Source organism: Stegostoma tigrinum, chromosome 3 (genome assembly GCF_030684315.1).
Source record: "Stegostoma tigrinum isolate sSteTig4 chromosome 3, sSteTig4.hap1, whole genome shotgun sequence".
Lineage (NCBI taxonomy): Eukaryota > Metazoa > Chordata > Chondrichthyes > Orectolobiformes > Stegostomatidae > Stegostoma > Stegostoma tigrinum.
In genome coordinates, this window is record NC_081356.1 from 13,332,818 (window position 1) to 13,355,799 (window position 22,982).

The 22,982-nt window shown below is 39.7% G+C and overlaps 1 protein-coding gene across 4 annotated transcripts in view; it reads left to right on the plus strand.

Moving 5' to 3' along the window:
- The window catches only part of kcmf1 (potassium channel modulatory factor 1), a 120,357-nt gene extending 99,468 nt beyond the window's left edge, over positions 1-20,889 (plus strand). For all 4 annotated transcript variants that reach the window (XM_048527430.2, XM_048527432.2, XM_048527433.2 and 1 more), the window contains 2 exons: positions 13,991-14,273; positions 20,265-20,889. In XM_048527430.2, the coding sequence (XP_048383387.1) occupies positions 13,991-14,273; positions 20,265-20,526 (545 nt within the window). In that variant the 3' untranslated portion in view covers positions 20,527-20,889. The remainder of the gene's footprint in view (positions 1-13,990; positions 14,274-20,264) is intronic.
- The last annotated feature ends 2,093 nt before the right edge of the window (positions 20,890-22,982 follow it).

A 22,982-nucleotide genomic window follows, 5' to 3' on the forward strand; every position in this document is an offset into this window, starting at 1 on the left:
ACGCTTATCTCAACTCTGTTTTCTCCCCCCGGTCCAGGAACTCGCCACCTATGTCTGGGCCAACACTCTCACCTTTCACCACCTCCAAGGTTTCCAATTCCCTGGCCCCCAAAACCTCATCTTCACTGTAGATGTCCAATCCCTATATACTTGCATTCCCCAAGCAGATGGCCTAAATGCCCTCTGCTTCTTTTGTCTCCTGCAGGCCCAACCTGTCTCCCTCCGCCACACCTTCATCTGCTTAACTGAACTCATCCTTACCCTTATCAACTTCTTCGAGTCCTCCCACTTCCTACAGGCTAATGGGGTGGCCATGGGAACCCGCATGGGCCCAAGCTATGCCAGCTTCTTCTATGCCAGCAGCATTGGCTCTATTCCCCACCTCTTCCTCCGCAGCATTGATGACCATATCGGCGCTGCCTCATGCTCCCTCGAGGAGCTTGAACATTTCACCCACTTTTACTAACTCTTTTCACCCCAACCTCAAGTTCACCTGGGCCATCTCCGATACCTCTGTCTCCTTCCTGGACCTCTCTGTCTCCATCTGTATTGACCACCTCAAAACTGATATCTATTTCAAGCCCACCGACTCCCAAAGCTACCTAGACTACACCACCTCTCACTCACCTTCCTGCAAGAATGTGATCCCTTACTCCCAATTCCTCTGCCTCCCCTGCATCTGCTCCTTAGATGAAGTGTTCCCCTCCCAAACATCCCAGACGCCCTCGTATTTCATGATCTGCAACTTCCACCCTTTAGTGATCAAAAATGCTCACGACGGCATCTCTTGCATTTCCTGCACCTCTGCCCTCTCACTCCCTCCCCACCACAAAAACACAGACAGAATCCCCCTTGACCTCCTGTATCACCCCACTAACCTTTGGATTCAATGCATCACACTTCCACCACCTGCAATCTGACCCCACAATGAAGGATATATTTGCCTCCCCACCCCTATCTACCTTCCCTAGGGACCGTGCTGTTTGTGTCTTTCTTGTCTGCCTCACACCCCCCACTAGCCCCACCGCCCCCAGCACCTTTCCCTACAACCACAGGAAGTGCTACACCTGCCCCTACACTCTACCCCCCTCACCTCCATCCCAGCCCCCAAAAAAAAACCTTCCACATGAGGCAGATGTTCACTTGTATATCCACTAATATGGACTATTGCATCCGCTGCTCCCGACGAGGCCGCCTCTACGTCAGTGAGATCAAGCAGAGGCTCGGAGATCGCTTTGTATAGCACTTGCACTCGGTTTGCTGCCAACAACAACTCCTTCCAGTTGCAAACCACTTCATCTCCCCTTCCCGCTCCCTGAATGACATGTCTACCCTGGGCCTCCCTCAGTGTCGCAATTACACAACCCGGAAACTGGAGGAGCAGCACCTCATATTCCGCCTTGGGAGCGCACAACCCAGTGGTCTCAATGTGGACTTTACTAGCTTCAAAATCTCCCAGCCCCATTCTATGACCAACCCTCCCTCTCATACCCGCCTCCTTGACTTGCCTGTCTTCTCTCCTACTGATCCCCTCCGCCCTCCTCACTGACCAACTCCCACCACTGCCTACCTGCACTCACCTATCACCATTCCACTTACCTTTCCCAGCCCCACCCCTCTTTATTTCAGAGCCTCCTTACCTCTCCCCCGTTTCTGAAGAAGGGTCCCACCCTGAAACGTCAGCTTTCCTGCTCCTCTGCTGCCTGCTGTTTTCCTCCAGCTCCACGTTGTGTTATGTGGTAAGATCTGATATGATTTATCAGAGTTACTGCTCATAGTTGAATTACTAAGATATTGAGTGTCTATATGTCAACAAAATCTTCCCTGGGTGTACTTCCTGTCTGTACTATTTGACTTCCTGTTTTAATGTTTTGTCATAATTCACATCATGTTTGTACGATAATAGAATTGTGTGTCTGACTTTGTAGTGAGAGTTTGAGTATGTGTCAAGCTGATTGCAGAATCACAGAATGTGAAGAATCTTTCTGAGCTATCTTGAATTTTTAGTTGTGCCTTTTCATGCTGTACGTTCTGATTGGCTTCTCTTCCCCCAGCATCTCCAGAGAAAGGAGAAACTAGACAGCGAAAACAGGAAGAACTGCGGATGCTGTAAATCAGGAACAAAAAACAAGTTGCTGGAAAAGCTCAGCAGATTTGGCAGCATCTGTGAAGAAAAATCAGAGTTAACATTTCGGGTCCAGTGACAGGTCTGATTTTTCTTCACAGATGCTGCCTGACTTGCTGAGCTTTTCCAGTAATTACTGATTTTGCTAGAAACTGGAGAGTTTTGGCAGAGGGAGAAAGTGAGATGCAAGGTAGTAGAGGAATACAAAGAATATTAAACTAATCAATTCCATATCTCTTTCTTGGCAAATCATCAGCTTGGCCCTGCATTTTCTGCTATTGCCCTGTCTTGCATTTTCTTCGTTTCTTCTCTCACTTCTGTCCATCACTTCACTTTCACTCCCTCTTTTAGCCCCACCCCACATGCACCTATACCGCCGCATTCTCCGGCCTTCTCTCATCCCTTTCCATCTTCCTCCTCATCCTCCTCTTCCCTGAATATTCACTTTTCTCTGTATTCACTTGCTTCGCACACTGCTTTATTAAGTCAGTCGCCCTGCAAAAAAAACTCTCTCGGTGCATTTTTAAAAAAATTCTACTGTTGATGAGGATTCCATTTATTACCCACACATAGTTGCCATGTAATGGTGGTATTAGTGATCCTTCTGCGGGCCATATTGTAAATGTGCCTCCACAAGACAGTTGGAGGAGTAGTTCTGGGATTTCTACCTGACAAGAAAGTGTGTCAGTAAATGGCCATCAGGATTTGTGGAGTAAAGGGGCCAGGAGGAAGGAGTTACGTAAATAATCCTTCAATTCATTAATTATAAAGGATATTAATTAATTTGCAATATCTTTGTAGAGAAAAAGTGTTTTAGTTTGCTTTTAATAATGGTTTAAATTTATATTTATCTTCAGGCTTAGGTTGGACACCTGTAAAGAATAAAATGAGTGAATAGGCCATGAAAATTGCTTAGAACAGTAAATGAGGGAGCCAGATGATATGCAATGTGACAAATACGCATGTGATAAATTCTCATGCCAGTGTTGAAATTAAAACACTGATTTATTGATCTGTCAGTCATCTTTAACTGTAGTATACACAGAATTAATTTATTCTCTCTACAGATGCTGTCGGATCTACTGAGTTTCTCCATCATGCTGCTTTTGTTTCAGACCTCCAGCATCTGCAGTCCTTTGTTTTATTTTGTTGAATTAAAGTGCAGTTCAGGTTCCCGATATTAACTTTATGAAATCATTATCTGTTAGCCCAGAGAGTACTGCAGTGGAACAGAATAGAGCAACGTAATGTAAAATTCCAGATTAGATGTTATTATGCCTTGTAGGTTCTTGTAAAGCAAAATGGCATATTATATTTTTTAAAGCAAAGTATGCATGTACATCCTGTATACGCTTGATACAGTTCTGGCTTTTGACTCATTTGAATACAATCCGCTCCATGTAAACACTTGATAACATTCAATGTACTGTCATTAAAAGTTCATTACACAATGTAAGTAAATCCTAATTTGCTGAACTATTCATATTCATGCTTGTCTTATTTGAGTTCTTTGACATTGTTTTCTTTTATGTTGCTGTCTTCTAAATTAACAACTGAATTTGTTTTAATAGTAAATTCAGCATTTCCAAATCAATCATAAATACAGAAAGTACTTTGAGGCTGATTGGAATTTTTTTTATTCATTTGTGCGACGTGAATGTTGCTGACTGGCCAGCTTTTATTGCCTGTCCGTTGCCCTTGCGAAGGTTGTATTTTCTAATTCTGTAGTTATAGCCACTAACGAGCAATAAATTATCTCGGTGCTGCAAAGTGTTTCTCCACCAGTGAAATGTTTATTAAGTGTAGTAATTATTGTAATGTTTGTCATTTAGAGTGGCACAGTGTTTGGCACTAATACCTAACAGTGCCAGGGACCCAGATTTGCTTCCAGCCTTACGTGACTTTGTGTGGAGTTTGCGCATTTTCTTCATGTCTGTGTGGGTTTCTGCTGGGTTCTCCAGTTTCCTCCCAGTCCACAGGTTTGTGGGTTGGATGGATTGGCCATGCTAAATTGTTCCTTGGTGTCTAGGGATGCACAAACAATGTGAATTAGCCATGGTAAATGTGGGATTGCATTTTAGATGGGGAGTTGAGGGGAAATCTGGGTCTGGGGGGGATATTCTGCAGAGAGTCAATGCAAGATTTGATGGGCAAGTGGTCTCTATCAGGACTGTAGGGATTCTATGTGGCAGTCAGTTTGCACTTAATGAAACATGACATCAACCAGATAATCTGTTTTAATTGTTGCTTAATTCAGAGCTGGAAATATGCTGCAGGAAGATTTTAATTCTGTTGTACCCTATTTTTGTCAACAGATGATGCTCTTTTAAGTAAAAGAAATGTACTATACTTCATTCGAATTCCATATGTAAAAGCAGTAAATGCTAGAGATAAACTCAGCAGGGTAGACTACATCAGTGTAGAGAGACAGAGTTGATGCACAGACCTGAAATGTTAACGTGTTTCTCTCTACACAGATGCTTCCTCACCTGCATTCTCTGTTTCTATTCCAGATTTACAGCATCTGCAGTATTCTGCTTTTTGAATTCCAGACTACGGCAACTTAATAAATATCAGTCTTGGCTTAAAAATATTTAGAATTGACTGGTTGTTTGAAATATGAAATTTAAATAAAACATGAAAGGAGATGTTTTGTGTTCAGTGAGATTGAGTTAGAAGGGGATTGGAAATGTCTGAAGAGAATTTTTTTTACTAACCTCAAATTCTTCGAGTTAAGAGGGATGGATTAAAAATGTCATGCTTTGATTTGTATCATTCGAGAAATTTTAAATAAGGTTCATGTAATATATTTTGGGCAAAGCTAATGGTGCTCGATATAAAGAGAATGCATCAAGATAAGGAATTAATAAACATAAATGTTCAGGAGTTATGTACCAAAGATGGCTGAATGGTATTGAAAATTATGATGAAAGCTATGACCGAGACTACTGAAGAACAAAGCACAGTGGAATAGGTAAATTATTTATTGATGCACTTCAAATCACAAAAACATAGTTAAATATATTGTGGAAAAAGATGAAAATGTACCTTGTATTGCTAAATTTTAAATGGGAAGGAAGAGCTATGGTGTGACGATGAATGTTTAAGTTGACAGCACAAATAGACAACCTTTTAAAAAAGGCATGGAATACTTAGTTTTGTACTTGGAAGCGTAGAGTAAGAGAACAAAAAGATAGATTTGAATATATACAAAAGTTTTGGCTGGAATTGGACTGTTCAGTTTTGCATGTCCTATTATATGAAAGAAAGGTGGAAATGTAGATGCACTGAGATGTAAAGGATGCGGCATTGTAGTTTTGATGAAGGTTTGAAGACGTGACTTATCTTGAGGCAAGAAAGTTAAATGTTTATCTAGTGAGATTTTCAGAATTAAGAAATGTTATGATAAGGTAATTAGTAATATTGCTACCTTATGGACCAGTAGAAATTGAGAAGGCATAAATTTATGAATTAAAAGGATGAGAGAAGTTACAAGAGTCCTTGCATGTGTGGAATATCGATGTGTATAGACAAATGTCCTCTTATTGCATTGCGATATTTGATGATTACTTCTATTCTAATTAATGTTAGTGATATGCAGTGCAAGATGTTCCGTTAAATTTGTTTGCGATGGTCTGGACTTTTTAAATCTCTGGAATGACTACGAATGCATTCTGGTTGTTTGTTCAGTCGTTAAGTGTCCCGTATTTTGTTGAAGTCGCTGCTGTATGCTGATTAACTTCATCACATGTGATGCATTTCAGATAACAAAGTGTGGAGCTGGATGAACACAGCAGGCCAAGCGGCATCTTAGGAGCACAAAAACTGACGTTTCAGGCCTAGACCCTTCATCAGAAAAAGGGTCCAGGCCCAAGACGTCAGCTTTTGTGCTCCTAAGATGCTGCTTGGCCTGCTGTGTTCATCCAGCTCCACACTTTGTTATCTTGGATTCTCCAGCATCTGCAGTGCCCATTATCTCTGTAATGCATTTCAGTATGAAGTTACCATGCCATCCAGTGGTAAGAATCTGCAATACTGCTAGGAAGGATTTTTTACAACTTGGTAAAAAGGATTAAGAAAGGAATTTTTTTTTTGTTAAACCGGAAGCGTGCTGATTAAGGAATGGAGAAAATCAGTCCTGGGATAGTCAAGAAAGAGCTTCAAAGAGTTGAGCTAATCTGCAATAGCTATCATTGAATCTTTGAAATAGTGCCATGTACATACAAGTTATTAATCTATATTGCAAAAAGGAGTGGTCTTGCTACTGGGGTGCCTTACTACACCCTCCGTTCCAATAAACAGCCATTCACTGGTACTGCTACCTGCCCTTGAATCAATTTTCTGTTTGTCCTGCTACTGCTTGGTCTCCAGCTTTAGTGCCAGATATTTATCAGGCATCTTTCAGAAGTCCACATTGTCTTCAATAACCCAGAATGTCATGAAAACAACTCAGATGAAGTTCAAAACAGTTTGCCGTTACATCCGTGTTGACTGTCCTTAATTAACCCAGGTTTATTCCAAAGCTAGAAGTTAAACAGATAAGTTAACATAGTTACGTGTAGTTGCAGTTTCTCTCATTGCCTCCTATTTTGTAGGTTGTAACATTTTGAATTCTATAGTTATCTGACATAAACCCCACCTGTAAAGATGATTCAAAAATTATGGCCAGTACCCCAGGAGTTTCCATAACCTTGGATGCATTGCTGCGAAAACAAAATAAGTGGGTGCTTGAAAAATGGCATTAAAAATATGCTGAAATATTTAACTTGTCTGGCAGCATCAGTAGAAAGTGTAAATGGCAAAAATTACAGCTGATTTTTCATTAGAACTGGGAAAAGAAAAGATGTAGTAGGTTTTAAGTAAGTGGAAGGGGTAAAGGCGAGAGGAAGGGCGAAAGGCAAAGACAGGTGGAACGATTAAGTAACAACAGGTTTCAAAATACAAGACCAAAAACTATTATAAAACTAAAGAGACAAAACGTATGCCTAGGGGATATATGAAATGCAGGATAATTGCTAGCTGAATGTAAAGTGATCAAAAAGAAAAGAAGGTGAAGTGCTGATCCTTAATCTTGTATTGGAACAGATCAAGGATGGAAGGACCAGAGTGGGAGCGAGGCAGATAACTAAAATGACAAACCACTGGAATCTTGAGGTCATGCTTGTAAACTGAGCAGAAGTGTTCCAAAAATGAGCCATTTGATCCTTCTAATGTAAAGATAATATTCTGATCAATAAATCAATAAATGTAGTAACCTAAATTGAAAGCTCATTTGGAAGAGGTGTTTGAGAATGTGACTAATAGGAAGAGGTGACAGAGGTGTACTCCAACATGTGATGTGCTTGATACAGATACCCTTTCTGGATACTTGGGTATTTGCTCTCACTATTTGTCTGTATTGCTCCCTGTCACTGATCGTGCTTTCGAGCTTTTACTGTGAATCCTTCTGCACCATTCATTTTTGATCTCTCATCCCACTTTCACTTGTTCAATGTGGTTTATCAAACATTAAAATTATTTTGTTACTCTATATTTCTTTAATGATGCAAGTTCTGCTCCTTGTTTTGTTTTTCTTTATTTGCATTCCATTATGTCTCGTTCTCTTTCTGAAAATGTCAAGTCATGTTAGGATTGTGGTTAGTGAGTGGCCCAGGGATTTGTCAGTTACCCTGGAAGAGGTTACTAATATAGAAAGAAAGACTTGCACTTATGTAAGAAATTGTCAGGTGTCAAGTGCTTTACAGCTACTTAAATATTTTTGAAGTGTAGTCACATGTAGCAGTCAATTTGCGCACACAAAATTCCCACAAACAGCAAAGTGAAATTGACCAGATAATCTCCCTTTTGGTTTTGATCATGTTAATGCCTTTGAATCTTTTACTTAAATCTCACCAGCCTTCCCCAGTTAACATCTGAAAGACTACCTCCAACAATGCACCCATTCCCTCAGTGCTACATTGCGGTGTTAGATATGATTTTTGTGGTCAAGCCCTGGCGTGAGAATTGAACCCAGAATTTTGTGGTTCAATATGAGATTGACAGAGTGGATTTAAGATGATCTGGTGCTACATTGCACGTACCCAAATGGATGACTATTATCAGGTGTTTGGGGAAAAGCTTTGCTTGTTGGAGTCATACCACCACAATGGAAGATTGTTGTTTTTGGAGTTATACCAGCACACCTGCAAGTGTTCCTCAGGGTAGTGCCCTCGATCCAGTCATCGTCAGATGCTTCTTTCAAGATTCTGCTTTCTTATTTAGTTCCTAATTGTTCAGATTCTTTCAGCAGAAAGTTATTTTCTAGTCCAATCAATGGTATTGGTACTAGTGTAGATAACAACAACTGGATCCTTCTCTTTCCATTCCAAATTCTTCAACCCTGAGGAAATGTCCTTAAGCCCAGCACCAGGCGGGCAAAACACCCTTCAGCACTCTGTTCCCGACGGCAGATGACAGTTTCTATCCCTCTAATTATACTGTCTTTACTGCGAGGTCCCTCCTACTCCCTGCAATTTGAGTGGTTGCCTGAACCCAGGTGCCATGGACCTACAGCCCCGGCATTCATCTGCACAGCTTGCAAAACCCTTGTGACTGTTGACTACTTGTGGGAGCCAAGGTCCCCTTGCTTGCAACACCCTCCTGTCCCTGATCACAGACCAAATTTGAATTACCTAGTCTGAGGGATATGATCTTCCTTCTCAAACAAAGTGTCCAGGTAACTTTCCCCTTCACTGATGCATCGCAATGCCTGCAGTTCAGATTCCAGCTCATCCATTTGGATCATCAGAGGTTAGATATTTGCCTGTTTTATCTCCAATTAATTTCTCTACCACCTAGTAAACTGCAAAATAATAATAAACAGTTTCTTGACTCTCCGTTATTTCTGGGAGGTTTTCAGTTTGGATTGCTTCACATGCAGGCCCAGCCAGTGACACTCAAATCCAATGAATGAATGTTTAAAAACTACACATTTTTCAGACAAATTCTAAAAGCTCTGAACCAACTAAAGCTGAAGTAAGTTTCACTTTCTAGTCCATAGTTTAGTTTCGTTTCTAAATGTAAATCGACTGAAGTGAACGCTAATTATCACATTTCTGTTGTTCTTCCACTTTTAAGGTGAAGAGCTGACTACTTTTATTTAATGTGCGCAAATCAATTCATTACTAAATCGAGCAACTCGTATGGGATTCTCCTGTCCTGAAGCTTTTCGGTCTGACTTCTTGATGTGTTATCCAGCCAGGTTTAATAAAGTTTCTAAAACTCAGCTTTTGTTTTGAAAAATCAGGCATTTGGGCAAGTATGCTTACTTAGCCAGGTAAAGTGTTAGTGAAAACAATACATGTTGCTGGATGTGGCAATGATTCACAATAATTTGACTGTTGCCAGTGGGTTGGAGGGAGACATGTACTGTCTTCTATAGTCACACTATTCCATGGAGCTGAACGTAAATGTAATTGTTTTAACTGGTTCATAATATGGCCAATAATACACTTTCTCTATATTAGACTTGGAATAATAAGAATCATTAGTAAGGTTTCTTTAGTAAACACAATCATTATTTTCGTGAAAAAAAACTTATTCTGTGAAGATGCGAAATTGGTAATGTTTTTATTTATGATATAAACATTAACCTCACTAAACAATTAAACACACTTGCACACACCAGATAATGGAAAACAAAAGCAGATTTCCCTCTGCAGAGGTTCACTTTGCGCAAAGCAAGACTTGGCCAATGAGTCTTTGATCATAAAGGTAAAAAGGACAAGGTTTCAAATGTTACGAAGGCTGTTGATCTGTCTTTGTAAAATGTGCAGATGGATGTCACCAAACAGTCTGTTATTTCTGGGATCTTTGCAAATGCAGCTTCTCTCTGAAACATGGTATGAAGAATTCTTCCTGATGCTTTTCAAGAAGACAATCACATTTCACACTGCATTCGCAACAGAGGCTTTTCCAGAAATATGAGAAGCGTTTTCAAGTAGCAGACTGATTATCAGCAACTCAACAATATCCAAAGCAGACATCAGGCCAGATGGTCATAAATGTAGGCAGACAGCATCCAGCAATCAAGCAGTTAGCACAAAACGTGTTACAACCAAGAATTGTCTTGTTTAAATAATGTGGTTGCAATGTCTTTGCATTGACTTATTTGTATTAAAAAAGCAGATATCCAAATCCTTCAGACTCCATCCAGAGAAACGATGAAATATGAAGCCTTTATAACGCTAAAAACAAATGTACTTGGTACATTTGCCAGTTACAGTTGCAAATTTGCCAGGTATAATTTGTCGGCACACAGACCTTCTTACAAACCCTGTTAATGAACCAAAATAACAAATGAACCCCAAATGATAAAATTACCAATAAGATCTGCTTTAGCTTTTACTTTAATGCAAATTAAACATGATACTTCTAATAAAATGATAACTTGCACCATTTGATCCTTTTGATAAAACTCTCATTCAGCTCTTTAGTGTGTCTGACCAATACAAAGCATTTTTTTTAAGGATTTGGTATCATTTTAGTTCCAAAGCTCACAATACATCACTTATAGAATTCAGTTTTTCTTCTTGCTCCCAAATGGAAAACTGATTTTTGCAAAACACTTCAATTGCTTGATTTGATTTGAAGATATCTCATTTTTGAGCATTCGTGTAACAAAATCCTTGGAAAAAGTTGTACATTGTCAAGGAGGTATTAAGTACGTTTTGAATGACATTAAGTCAATATATTATGAAAAAAATATCTCATTTCCTATAGGAACTGTTCATTTTTTAAAAAGCAAAATCAAACTTTCAGTGGCTCAGTGACAAGATTACACACAGGAGTTCACTTTTTAAGACTTTTCTCTTGCATCTCCTCCCACCCTCTCTTTCTCTCTCGCATCTAATTTCAGAAATGTGTTGAACTTACACCAGTGCTGCTAATCCTGGGTTATTGCATATATGCTCATGCAGTTTATGTACTATTTGCACAGTTGGTGACCCTCATCGAGTCATTATAAAGCAGACGGAAATCATTGGAGTATCAAGGCAGTACTGGCTCTCTAGTGCAGTTCATTTGGTCCCATTTTCTCCCTGTAACCAAACCTGTATCCAATTTCCTTTTTAAAATCATCAATAATCTCTACTTTGGTTACCCTCATAAGCATTAATTTCCAGGTGATCACTCAAAAAGCTGAAAAATTCTTCCTCGTGTCCCCTCCTATCTTCCGCCTAAAACATGAATTTTGTGTCCAGTAGTCCTTATACCGTTAAATAATGGGTCCATTACCTCATCTGAATGTGTCATATTCCTGTACATATCTATCAGATTTCCCCTTATTCTCCTTTGCTCCAAGGGAATCAATCCCAGCCTCTGCAACCCAATCTTGTATTTAAATTTCCTCATTCCTGAAGCCATTCTAGTACATTTTTTACTTTACCCTCTCAAATACCATCATTCATACCCTTTCTAAAGTGGGGTGACCAGAATTGGATGCTAGTTGTGGCCTAACCAGTAACGATGTTTTCTTGAAGTTAGGGTGTAATTTACCTATTGTACCTTAGCTTTTGTACCTCTATTTGTGAAACACAAGATATCCTACACTTTGCTGACTTACCATTGTTATGTTCTGTCACCTGTAAAGATCTTTCATGTAAACCTAGGGTTTTTCTGAACCTGAAGTCTTTGACACTGTGCTGTTAAGTATTTATTGCCTTTCCTGTTTCTTTTTGCCAAGATTCATCACCTCACATCTCTGTTGAGTTCCGTTTGCCACGTGTCTGCCTGTTATGCTAGCTTCTCTGTCTTATTGCAATTGATCATTATTGTCCTCAAACTTTTCCCACCTGCATATTTGGTATCATGAGCAAATTAAAGCTGTGGTACTTACACTTACCCTTGGTGAACACGACCATTCAGAACACCAGCAGTCTGAGAAACTATTGCAGCTCGTTATTTTCTATTCTTAAGCCAGTTCTTACCGAAGCTGGTGCTGATCCTGACCCTCCTATTCCATGAGCTCCATTTTGTTGGCTAGGTTTTTATGTGGTATTTTGTCAAACTAATTTTAAAATCCATACAGACAAAGTCCACTACATTCCTTCCATCAGTCTTCTCTGTTACTTCATCCACAAACATGATCTATCTTTTAACAAATCTATCTTTTAACAAAACTATCTTTTTTGCTGGTTCTCCTTAATTAACTCCAACCTCTCCAAGTGCTTGTTAATTCTTTTCCCAATTATTAATTGTAAAACCTCACTTGCCACTGATGTCAAACTGATCTGTCTGTAGTTAGTAATCCTTTACTGAATTAGGCCATCATATTTGCCACTGCCACTGGCACTACCCCCACCCTGTTCCTCTGGCACCTCCTGCATCAGGGGAAGATTGAAAATTTATAGCAAGTCCATCTGTCATCTTCAGCCCCTAACTTTATTAAGTCATTATCTACTCTAATTACTAACTACAGACAGGTCAGTTTGACATCAGTGGCAAGTGAGGTTTTACAGTTAATAATTGGGAAAAGAATTAACAAGCACTTGGAGAGGTTGGAGTTAATTAAGGAGAACCAGCAGTAATTTGTTAAAAGATAAATCATGTTTGTGGATGAAGTAACAGAGAAGACTGATGGAAGGAATGTAGTGGACGTTGTCTGTATGGATTTTAAAATTAGTTTGACAAAATACCACATAAAAACCTAGCCAACAAAATGGAGCTCATGGAATAGGAAGGTCAGGATCAGCACCAGCTTTGGTAAGAACTGGCTTAAGAACTGTCCTGAAACCATTTCTCGTCTTGGAGGATATGTTTTTAAAAAATGAAGTGATCCAAAGGGAGAAGCAGCTCCTCTCTTCCGAGAGAAATATACCATCGGAATATGGTGAATGGAAATTAGATAACTGATTAAGAAGCCATTACATTGAGAATTGTATTTGATGTTAAATAGATTAATGCAATTAAGTACTTCATTTGGAAAAGGAAAGTCTATAGTGTTGCTGTTTTGGAAGTTCTCTGTAAAAGTGTCAGTATGTTTTTGCATTTGTGGCCTTTATATTTCATATTGTGAAACAAGGTAACAGATGACTATCATTGCAAGTAAGAAAACCGCAAAGGTTGGACTAAAAACAGTGATAATGGGAACTGCAGATGCTGGAGAATTCCAAGATAATAAAATGTGAGGCTGGATGAACACAGCAGGCCAAGCAGCATCTCAGGAGCACAAAAGCTGACGTTTCGGGCCTAGACCCTTCATCAGAGAGGGGGATGGGGAGAGGGAACTGGAATAAATAGGGAGAGGGGGAGGCGGACCGAAGATGGAGAGTAAAGAAGATAGGTGGAGAGAGTGTAGGTGGGGAGGTAGGGAGGGGATAGGTCGGTCCAGGGAAGACGGACAGGTCAAGGAGGTGGGATGAGGTTAGTAGGTAGCTGGGGGTGCGGCTTGGGGTGGGAGGAAGGGATGGGTGAGAGGACGAACCGGTTAGGGAGGCAGAGACAGGTTGGACTGGTTTTGGGATGCAGTGGGTGGGGGGGAAGAGCTGGGCTGGTTGTGTGGTGCAGTGAGGGGAGGGGACGAACTGGGCTGGTTTAGGGATGCAGTAGGGGAAGGGGAGATTTTGAAACTGGTGAAGTCCACATTGATACCATATGGCTGCAGGGTTCCCAGGCGGAATATGAGTTGCTGTTCCTGCAACCTGTGTTTGTTGGAAATACAGAGCAGATTTATCTTGCTTTGTTATGAGGGAGCATATACACCTGAAACACTAACCTGCCTTCTCTCTTTGCAGGTACTAAGGGATCTACAATAAACTTGCGCAATTTTTTTCTTTAAGAATTTATCATGCAGCTCATAAATAATTGTTATTATTCTATTTGTTACAGAGCTGTTATCACAGTTATCAGGTGTGAGACGTTCTGCTGGAGGACAGCTCAACTCCTCTGGCCCTTCTGCCTCCCAGTTACAGCAGTTGCAAATGCAGCTGCAGCTAGAGAGACAGCAGGCACAGGCAGCCCGACAACAGCTGGAGTCTGCACGCAATGCAACAAGACGCACCAACACAGGCAGCCTCAGCACCACAGTCACACAGACTACAGTGACTAACAACACAATCACCACAGAAAACAGTCACCAGACCTCCCAGAATTCCCAGTTCTTGCTCACAAGGTAAGAGAGCCTGATGGAGCACCTATGATCTAAAGAGCTACACAAAAACAGTTGATTTCGGTGTGGATGAGTTAGACCAAAGGGTCTGTTTCCCTAGGACTCTGTGATTTGTCTTCTGAAACATAACTGAATCATTTTTTCAATGGAAATAAAACAGAAATTAATGCAAAGTATAATAGGGTGAGAGGTTATGCTGGCTTCACATTTATTTCACACTTGTCAGTTATTTAGTAATCATGTATATTATGTAAAGATTCACGTTGGCTCTTTGAGTTGAGCCTTTTGGACAAAATCACATTTTTCAAATGCCCATAAAAGACACTCGCCCACTCTTTTTTGAAAGCAGTAATTTGACAAATATGGTCTAGTTGCTTTTTTTTAATGCTTGAAATTTGACTTGTTCATAGGAAAAAAAAACTAAAAAGGTCACTCAGAAGAGCAACAAATGCAAACCCTGACCAGGCCATGGAAATTTGATTTTGCATTGAACATTGGTATTCATGCATCTTACTGCAGTATTGGAAAGTACAACCAACAATTCATATCAGTTATGCTGCACAGCATTTAAATTGTGGATATTTTGCACCCTCTCTAGTCACACAGTTTTAGGTTAATTTCTGCCTTTTTGATGCTCTTTCATGCATGGAAACTAGAGAATGATGCAAAGAATACATCCACTAAATTTTACCCTAAAACTGTAATTAAGTCTTGCTTTTGGTTTCCAAAACCTTTGATTCTGTTTCTCTTAGCAAGTAAATTAGCAAAGGTCAGACCTACTGAAGGGACAGATGCACTTACACATGCGCGGTGTGAACTGAGTAGGTTTAGGTGCTGCAAAGTTAACCCAATCCATACACTAACTTTGGAATTCATTTTAGCATTAGTTTAAAGTACTTGTAATGCAGATTACAGAATGTCCTTATCCTCCTCAGAGCCCCTGGGGTAAGTTCTTAGCATGTTAATAGCATCCTTTTTTAAGCTATAAAATTACTGACAACAGTACGTGCAGGCATTTATGTAAATTGTTGTCTCTCGTTCATAGTGAATTGAAATTTTATAAGAGCTAGGGCATTGCATCAAATACATTTAAAGGGATGCTGACTTATTGAAGTTGGGGGCAGTTTAGGAGCACTGAAAGGGGCCTGATGTTTTAGCAATGCCAGTGAGGATTCTTGGAGTCTAGCAGAGTTGGGGATCATCTGAGCTCTGGGAACATTGGAGAGGAATGCCATTTACTGGGACATTTTTCAGAAGACTGAGGTTTCAGGATCTAATAACATTCGGGTGGTCTGGGATTGCTTTTCGGTGCAAATTGTATTGCACCAGAACAATAGTGTTTTCCTAAAAGGCGATAGGTATTGTGTTCTTGAAATTTGAAGGCCCCTCTGTAAGTAGACATTTGTTCAATAAGGGATTCAAGGGATAGGGATCAAAGGTTGGTAAATGAAGTTGAGATGTAGATCAGCTGTGCTATATTTGAACAAGCGCAAGATGCTAAAAATAAATGATCTAGTCTTGTTCCTATGTTTCTGGGCCAGTTAAAGCTCCATAAGGGATAAACAAGTTGCATATTTTGTGCAACTGTAACTTTTTAATACTAGTTTTAGCACATGGAACTTTGTAATATCCTGGCACTAATTATCATTGTCAAGCACTATCCTGTAAGGTATACACTGCTTGCAGTGCAACATAACTGCCTTCTGCTGAAGTTCCAAAAACACTCCATATCATTTTATTCAGTTTCACACACCAGTCACCCTTGGACCTTCGAGTGCGAAGTTAAGGAATGTTTTGTACTTCAGGCTGTCTAGGAATTGAAACATCCCGGCTGATTTTAACTGGATTATTAATTTATTGGATTGATTTAGCCAGATAGTGATTTTGTACTTCAGTCTTTAGTTTTTATTTAAATGGTACCTGATTATAGGTTTCTAGAATTATAATGAGGACTTTGATGTAAAATGCACCAGAACTAACGGATGCTAACTCAGAAGTGAACACAGCAATTTTACACTTTGTTTTTGACCTTCTGTCAACTACAGGAGCCTATGAGAGACTGCATTAAAGTCAGTCAGTTAGTATAAGGCATCACTCTGAACTCATGTTAACACACTGGTGGGTCAGTCTCAAAAATTGTTTCAGACAACAAAATAGTGTGATTTTTCGATTTTTGTTTTTAAAAAAAAAGTTCAACTGTTAACATGCTAATCACAAATATATTTGATTCTCGTTCCTTTTGGAGAAAGGAATCCAAATTCACTGGAGATCCAGAACATGGCACTGAGCATTGTATTCTAGTATTTCTTGGTTCAGATTTTTAAATTTGGCTATTTTTGACCCCCATTTTGAGAAAATTTAATGAAGATTCAGTGAGTGACTACTTACACACACAGGAAGGAACAACCTGAAGCAATCTTGTCAGTATTTGTCCAAATATGTAACTAAATAAGTTCTTCAGTAAACAAATACAAGTTAACAAACCGGCTCCACAAATTTATCAGCATTTCCTGCAGTTACAATCAATAATGAAACCTAGATAGTCAAAAGATGTCAGTAAGGCAACTATGTGAGTGTTTTAGACTTAATAGTTACCTCAAGTCTTCAGGAAATACAACGTTGAAATTTAGACAGTGTTTCTTCTTCTTCTCTCCCTTCCTCAAGATTCAAGTAATATAGGTTAGAGTTTTTGACTCATTACTCTAATCACCCTAACTCAAGATTTCCCATTTACTTCATCTCTGATAAAACATACCATCAGATCATTATTCCTAGAAGAATGTTGCCATTGTTGAATCTTGAAATTTTTAAGAAACTGACATAAGCTTATGATATTATGTTTGCCTCAAACTGAGCAATATCAGGTGTATAGCAAAAGCAGACTATTCAGTGTAGCTATTTTGGTGGTTTATTATCCATACAAGCCTCCTTGCATCCCTTTTGTTCTAATGCTACTAATTTTTCCTTCTATTCCTTTCTCCCTTGTGTTTATCTTATTTTCCCTTTCATGCATCTGTGCTATTCACTTAAGTCTTCCTTGTGGTATTTTCCACACAAATGATTCCTAGTTTTGGTGTCTGTCACAAATGAAAGCATTTTTTCCAGGTCTATTTAATAAAGTCCCTTTATAATGTTAAAGACTTTTATTAAGTCACCATTCCTCTTTAAATACATTACATGCTGCAGCAATTAAATGGTAGCCATACATTTTATGTAACCATGTTTCAGTTATCCCTGTTATTTAGCTCCTCTCCAGATTCCTCATTTTGTTTTGAATTTAGTGCATGTTAATGTACAAGCAAATTAATTTAGCTTCATTAATTATTGTCCTCACTGTTTTCAACTATAGTTTTCCTTACCACTTGTTACCCAGATTCCTTACCACTTGTTACCCAAATTCCTTACCTTCATTTTACCTTTACTCTCATTTTTTAAAAATCTTTTTAAAATCTTTTTTAAAATGTGTTTTAATCTTTAAGGGGAGGCGATGGCCTAGTGCTATTATCACTGGACTGTTAATCCAGAGACCCAGATAATATTCTGGGGACCCAGGTATGAATCCTGCCACGGCAAATGGTGGAATTTGAATTCAATAAATATTAGGAATTAAGAGTCTGATGACCATGAATCCATTGTTGATTGGTGGAAAAACCCATCTGGTTCACTAATGTCCTTTAGGGAAGGAAACTGCCATCCTTACCTGGTCTGGCCTACATGTGACTCCAGACCCAAGGCAATGTGATTGACTCTTAACTGCCTCTGGCAATTAGGGATGGGCAATAAATGCTGCCTAGCCAGTGACACCCTCATCCCGTGAATGAATTTTTAAAAAAATTTTACTTTCTGTCTTATGAGTTTTAAAGTCCTATCCATAGTCCTATTTAGCCTTTCCACTGGAATTGGACTTATTGAAGTGAAGCCTTTCTCAGGGATACAGCTGCTACCTGTAAAAACCAAAGGAACTGCAGATGCTGTAAATCAGGAACAAAAACTGTTGCTGGAAAAGCTCAGCTGGTCTGGCCACGTCTGTGAAGGAGAAAACAGAGTTAACATTTTGGGTCCAGTGACTCTTCCTCACAACTGAGAAAAGGGTCACTGAAGCCAAAATGTTAACTCTGTTTTCTCCTTTATAGATGTTGCCAGACCAGCTGAGTTTTTCCAGAAACTTTGTTTTTAGTTCCTACCTGTCTTGGTACTGGTACCAGAGCCCCTTGAGAAGGAAACCACACTTTTCCATGTGGCTTTACAGTCACGCATTTATCCTCCAAATCTCTCTGTCCGTCTACCAAATTAGCACGTGGCTTAGCATACAGAGATTACTGCATGTGAGGTCCTTTTTTTCCTAATCTAGATCCTAACTTCTGGTTATTACCTTGAGAGGTAATAATTAATAGGGAGCAGATCCAGTTGGCGTTTCAGCCATGGTTGCCTAGGATTCTATCTATCCCTCCAGTCATCAAATCCCCCCCAAGGAAGACCAACGTTCCATCCTATTTCCTAACCTCCAATTTCTTCTTGGCCTGCTGCCTCCACTGCTACTCTGGCTGTCATTTTGCATCCATGTGCAGTTTAACTATTTGTAGGACCAGTTTCTTGGGAGCACCTCTTCTGTTTTCCTTAGTTCTCTCTATCCTGCTGACTAGTCAAACTCTCTTTTTCCTGCACCCACTGTTTTCCCCTGCGGTATACTATTTGAAAATCCCTCCCATTTATTATATGTCAGAGTGATTCTACCTCGCACTCCTGTTCAATGATTCATTTAATAGATGTTCCAAAAAATAATTCTGGTTTACCTACCAAAGTTGAAAACTTCATACTCCTTCATGTTAAATTCCACCTGCCATGAAGTTGTCCATTCATTTAACTTCCTATATCCCTTGCAGCCTTGTTACATCCCCCTTGTCCTCACATACCACCCCACCAACCTCCGGATCCAACATATCATCCTCCGACACTTCCGCCATCTGCAATCCAACTCCACCACCAAAGACATTTTTCAAACCCCACCACACCCGGCACTTTGCCCTGCAACCACAGGAAGTGCTACACTTGCCCCCACATCACCACCTCCACCCCCATCCCAGGCCCCAAGATGACTTTCCACATCAAGCAGATGTTTACCTGCATGTCTGCCAATGTTGTATACTGCATGCACTGTACCCGTTGTGGCCTCCTCTACATTGGGGAAACCAAGCGGAGGCTTGGGGACCGCTTTGCAGAATACTTGTGCTTGGTTCGCAGTAAACAACTGCACCTCCCAGTCGCGAACCATTTCAACTCCCCCTCCCATTCCTTAGATGACATGTCCATCCTGGGCCTCCTGCAGTGCCACACCGATGCCACTCGAAGGTTGCAGGAACAGCAACTCATTCCACTTGGGAACCCTGCAGCCCAATGGTATCAATGCGGATTTCACAAACTTCAAAATCTCCCCTCCCCCTACTGCATCCCAAAACTAGCCCAGCTTGTCCCCGCCTCCCTAACCTGTTCCTCCTCTCTCCTATCCTCTCCTCTCACCTCAAGCCGCACCCCCCATTTCCTACCTACTAACCTCATCCCACCCCCTTGACCTGTCTGTCCTCCTTAGACTGACCTATCCCCTCCCTACCTCCCAACCTACACTCACCTCTATTGGTTCCATCCCTGCCTCTTTAGCTTGTCTGTCTCCTCGCCACCTATCTTTTTCTCTATCCATCTTCGATCCGCCTCCCCCTCTCTCCCTACTTATTTCAGAACCCTCTCCCCATCCCCTTTTCTGATGAAGGGCCTAGGCCTGAAACGTCAGCTTTTGTGCTCCTAACATGCTACTTGGCCTGCTGTGTTCATCCAGCTTCACACTTTATTATCTCGTACTTCCAGTTTGCATGTGGGAGAATTGCATTTTTAAGAACAAGATTTCATGATCAACACTCAGGATAACCGATCTGTGCTGTACAAGATCTGTTTTCATACCTTCAACTGTGAGTAATTGTTTTTCTTTTGTACTGACTGCAGGTTGAATGAACCGAAGATGTCTGAAGGAGAACGTCAGTCTCTGGAAAGTGAGCGGGCCGACCACAGCCTGTTTGTGCAGGAGCTTCTCCTCTCCACCCTGATGCGAGAAGAAAGTTCTTCCTCAGATGAGGACGAGCGGGGGGATTTCACAGATTTTGGTGCTATTGGCTGTGTAGATATTATGCCTTTAGATGTTGCTTTAGAAAACCTAAATTTAAAAGAGAGTAATAAAGGAAATGAGCCTCCGCCACATCCTCTTTGATGATGTCCCACTTTGCAGACAATGTCCTCTGTGCTGTAACTGCCAATGAAAGTGGACAACAGCTATCTTTGGGTTTGTTTGGTGATTGTAATTTCAGGTCTGTCACTCTTGTTACATTGTGTACATTCAAGGAAGAAAAAAATAAGATAATTGATTCCACTTACTAATTTTTACTTCTAGCAGGTAAATGTAGGTAGCAGTGCCAGAGGCAGTCTCTGCTTCCTGTACCTTGACATGCAAAAGGCTCTCCTAATACTCCACATTCAACTGAAGAGGAAAACAAATTGAAAAAAATCTCTAATGAAGCTGCTGTGTGTATTTATGAATATTAATGAATAAAACTGCTTGGATGGTTTACCTTAACTACTGCATGAGGTTTTTTGCGGAGTGCATGAGTTTTAGTAGCCTTGTCATTTCAGAAAAAAGAAAATCCCAAAGCTTTCCTAAAAGGTATTTAAAAGTTACCTGTCTAGAAATGACTTGCAATCACAAAGGAGCTCGTTTTTCAAACTTGTTGTAGCTCTTGAATAATGCATAATTGAACACCTCATTAGGCTGCTTATCATGGTGCTTGTAATGCGAGCTCTGCAATGCCATCCTTTGTTAATTTTGAGTGTACCATTACTATGGTGACTGTTCAATCGCCCTGTAACATTTCATCGTTTGAGTGCTATATTGTTTCTTTCTTTCAATATTCTTGACACGTCAGAAAATGACATTGGCCAAGTTGCCAGCGTGTAGTAACTTTAATGCATTTGGGGCTTTGTTAGTTTGCCCTAAAGGAGGGGCGGGAAAAAAAACTAACAGTTCATTTTGTTTGACTATTTTGTTGTATTGGTTTTAATTTTGTTAAATATTGCTGATCCTAGTTGCTTTGTCCAGGTATAGGCATATATGTTCAATCACTTTTTTTTTAAAAAAAGGCCTTGAATCTGTTCTGATAGAGTTTTAAAAAGCTTTTACTACTCCCTTCCCGCCCCTACCCTTCCCTGACACGCACGCATGCACACAGACACACACACACAGACACACGTATTAAATATTTCATATTTATATGCTTTAAAATAGTTGTGGAGAGTTATCATCAGGAGAGCTTGAGGATTTGGTATCACATTGTGTGCAGTATATATATTATATCTAAGAATTTGAAATCTAAATGCTCAAGTTAGCACCTTTTTATTTATTTTTTTTGATTTCCTAAGTGAAAAGTTAGCCTTTTTGATGAAATCATGCCACCTACATGCCTATACTATTAATCCAATATGTAAAAAAAAATGAGATGTACAATGAATTTGTGAGTAAACTTTCATAATGGTTATAGGGCAGGGACTGCGTTTTTGGAATGTAAAGATAGAATACAAAGAAAATAAAACTACGCACAGCTTTTCATGACTTTACCAGTAGTCCTACAGTGATCGTGTTTCTTTATGCTTAAAGCTTATATCTGTGCAAGTTTGTCATTTGCAATGCATTTACTACCAATGATTAGTTTTTTTTTGTCCTCACAGCGAGCAAAAAATGCTGTCTTCAAAAAGAGAATTCTTCTATACATTAAGCCTACTCCATAGCCTCTAGACTAGTTTAGCTGCTCGTCGGATTCATGTTTTGCTCAAAGCGAATTAACGTTTGGATTAAATATTTTTTAGGATCATTTGTGAAATTTCAGTGTAATATTTTGTTTTATCCCAGCATCTGTTGCTAGGTCACAAGAATATTCTAAACCTACAAGTGCTATCAAACAAAAGTAGAATGAAAAAACAGTAACATATATAACTTCATTAAATCAAAGTTGTAGGCCACCTAACTGAAGTAATCTGTAACCTTTATTAAAATTGATTATTTTGCTCATAATGAAAAGAACTTTGGAAAAGGTGTGTTCCCATTATGAATTAAAACTCATTTTCTTTATTTTTCTGTAACATAAATTCGAAGAAATAGTGTTGGAATATTAACAGGTCTTGGTGCAGTTTCACAGAGAGGGTCACAAACCAGTTCATGGAACGTGTTTCCATAACACTACAGGGGCCATCAGTGAAGAGCTGAGGACCCTCAAAAATACTGATGGGAATGACAGTGGATGAACAACGTGTGGTTAATATATTCACTGAATTCTTCCTTGAAATATTTGCAAGAAGACTACAGTAACATGTTTTACATTAATGGAAATAAGCTATGTAGATTTTCAGACAGCATGAACTAGACAAAGTTCCAGACAAGTTTTAACTGTTCCAAATTAACAAGCTCCAGTGACAGAGTGCATCTATACTGGGTCACTAAACAAACTAAATAGAGTATGAAGTACCCATTAATTGTTGTGAGCAAGTACCCTTGGATCCCATCATATTTGATACAAGCCAGTTTAGAATTCCTATTCAAAAAGGGATATTTTTAATCTTTGGGGAATTATTGTTCTGTTAATCGTAAAATCTGTTATTGAAAGCAAATTTGAGGATCCA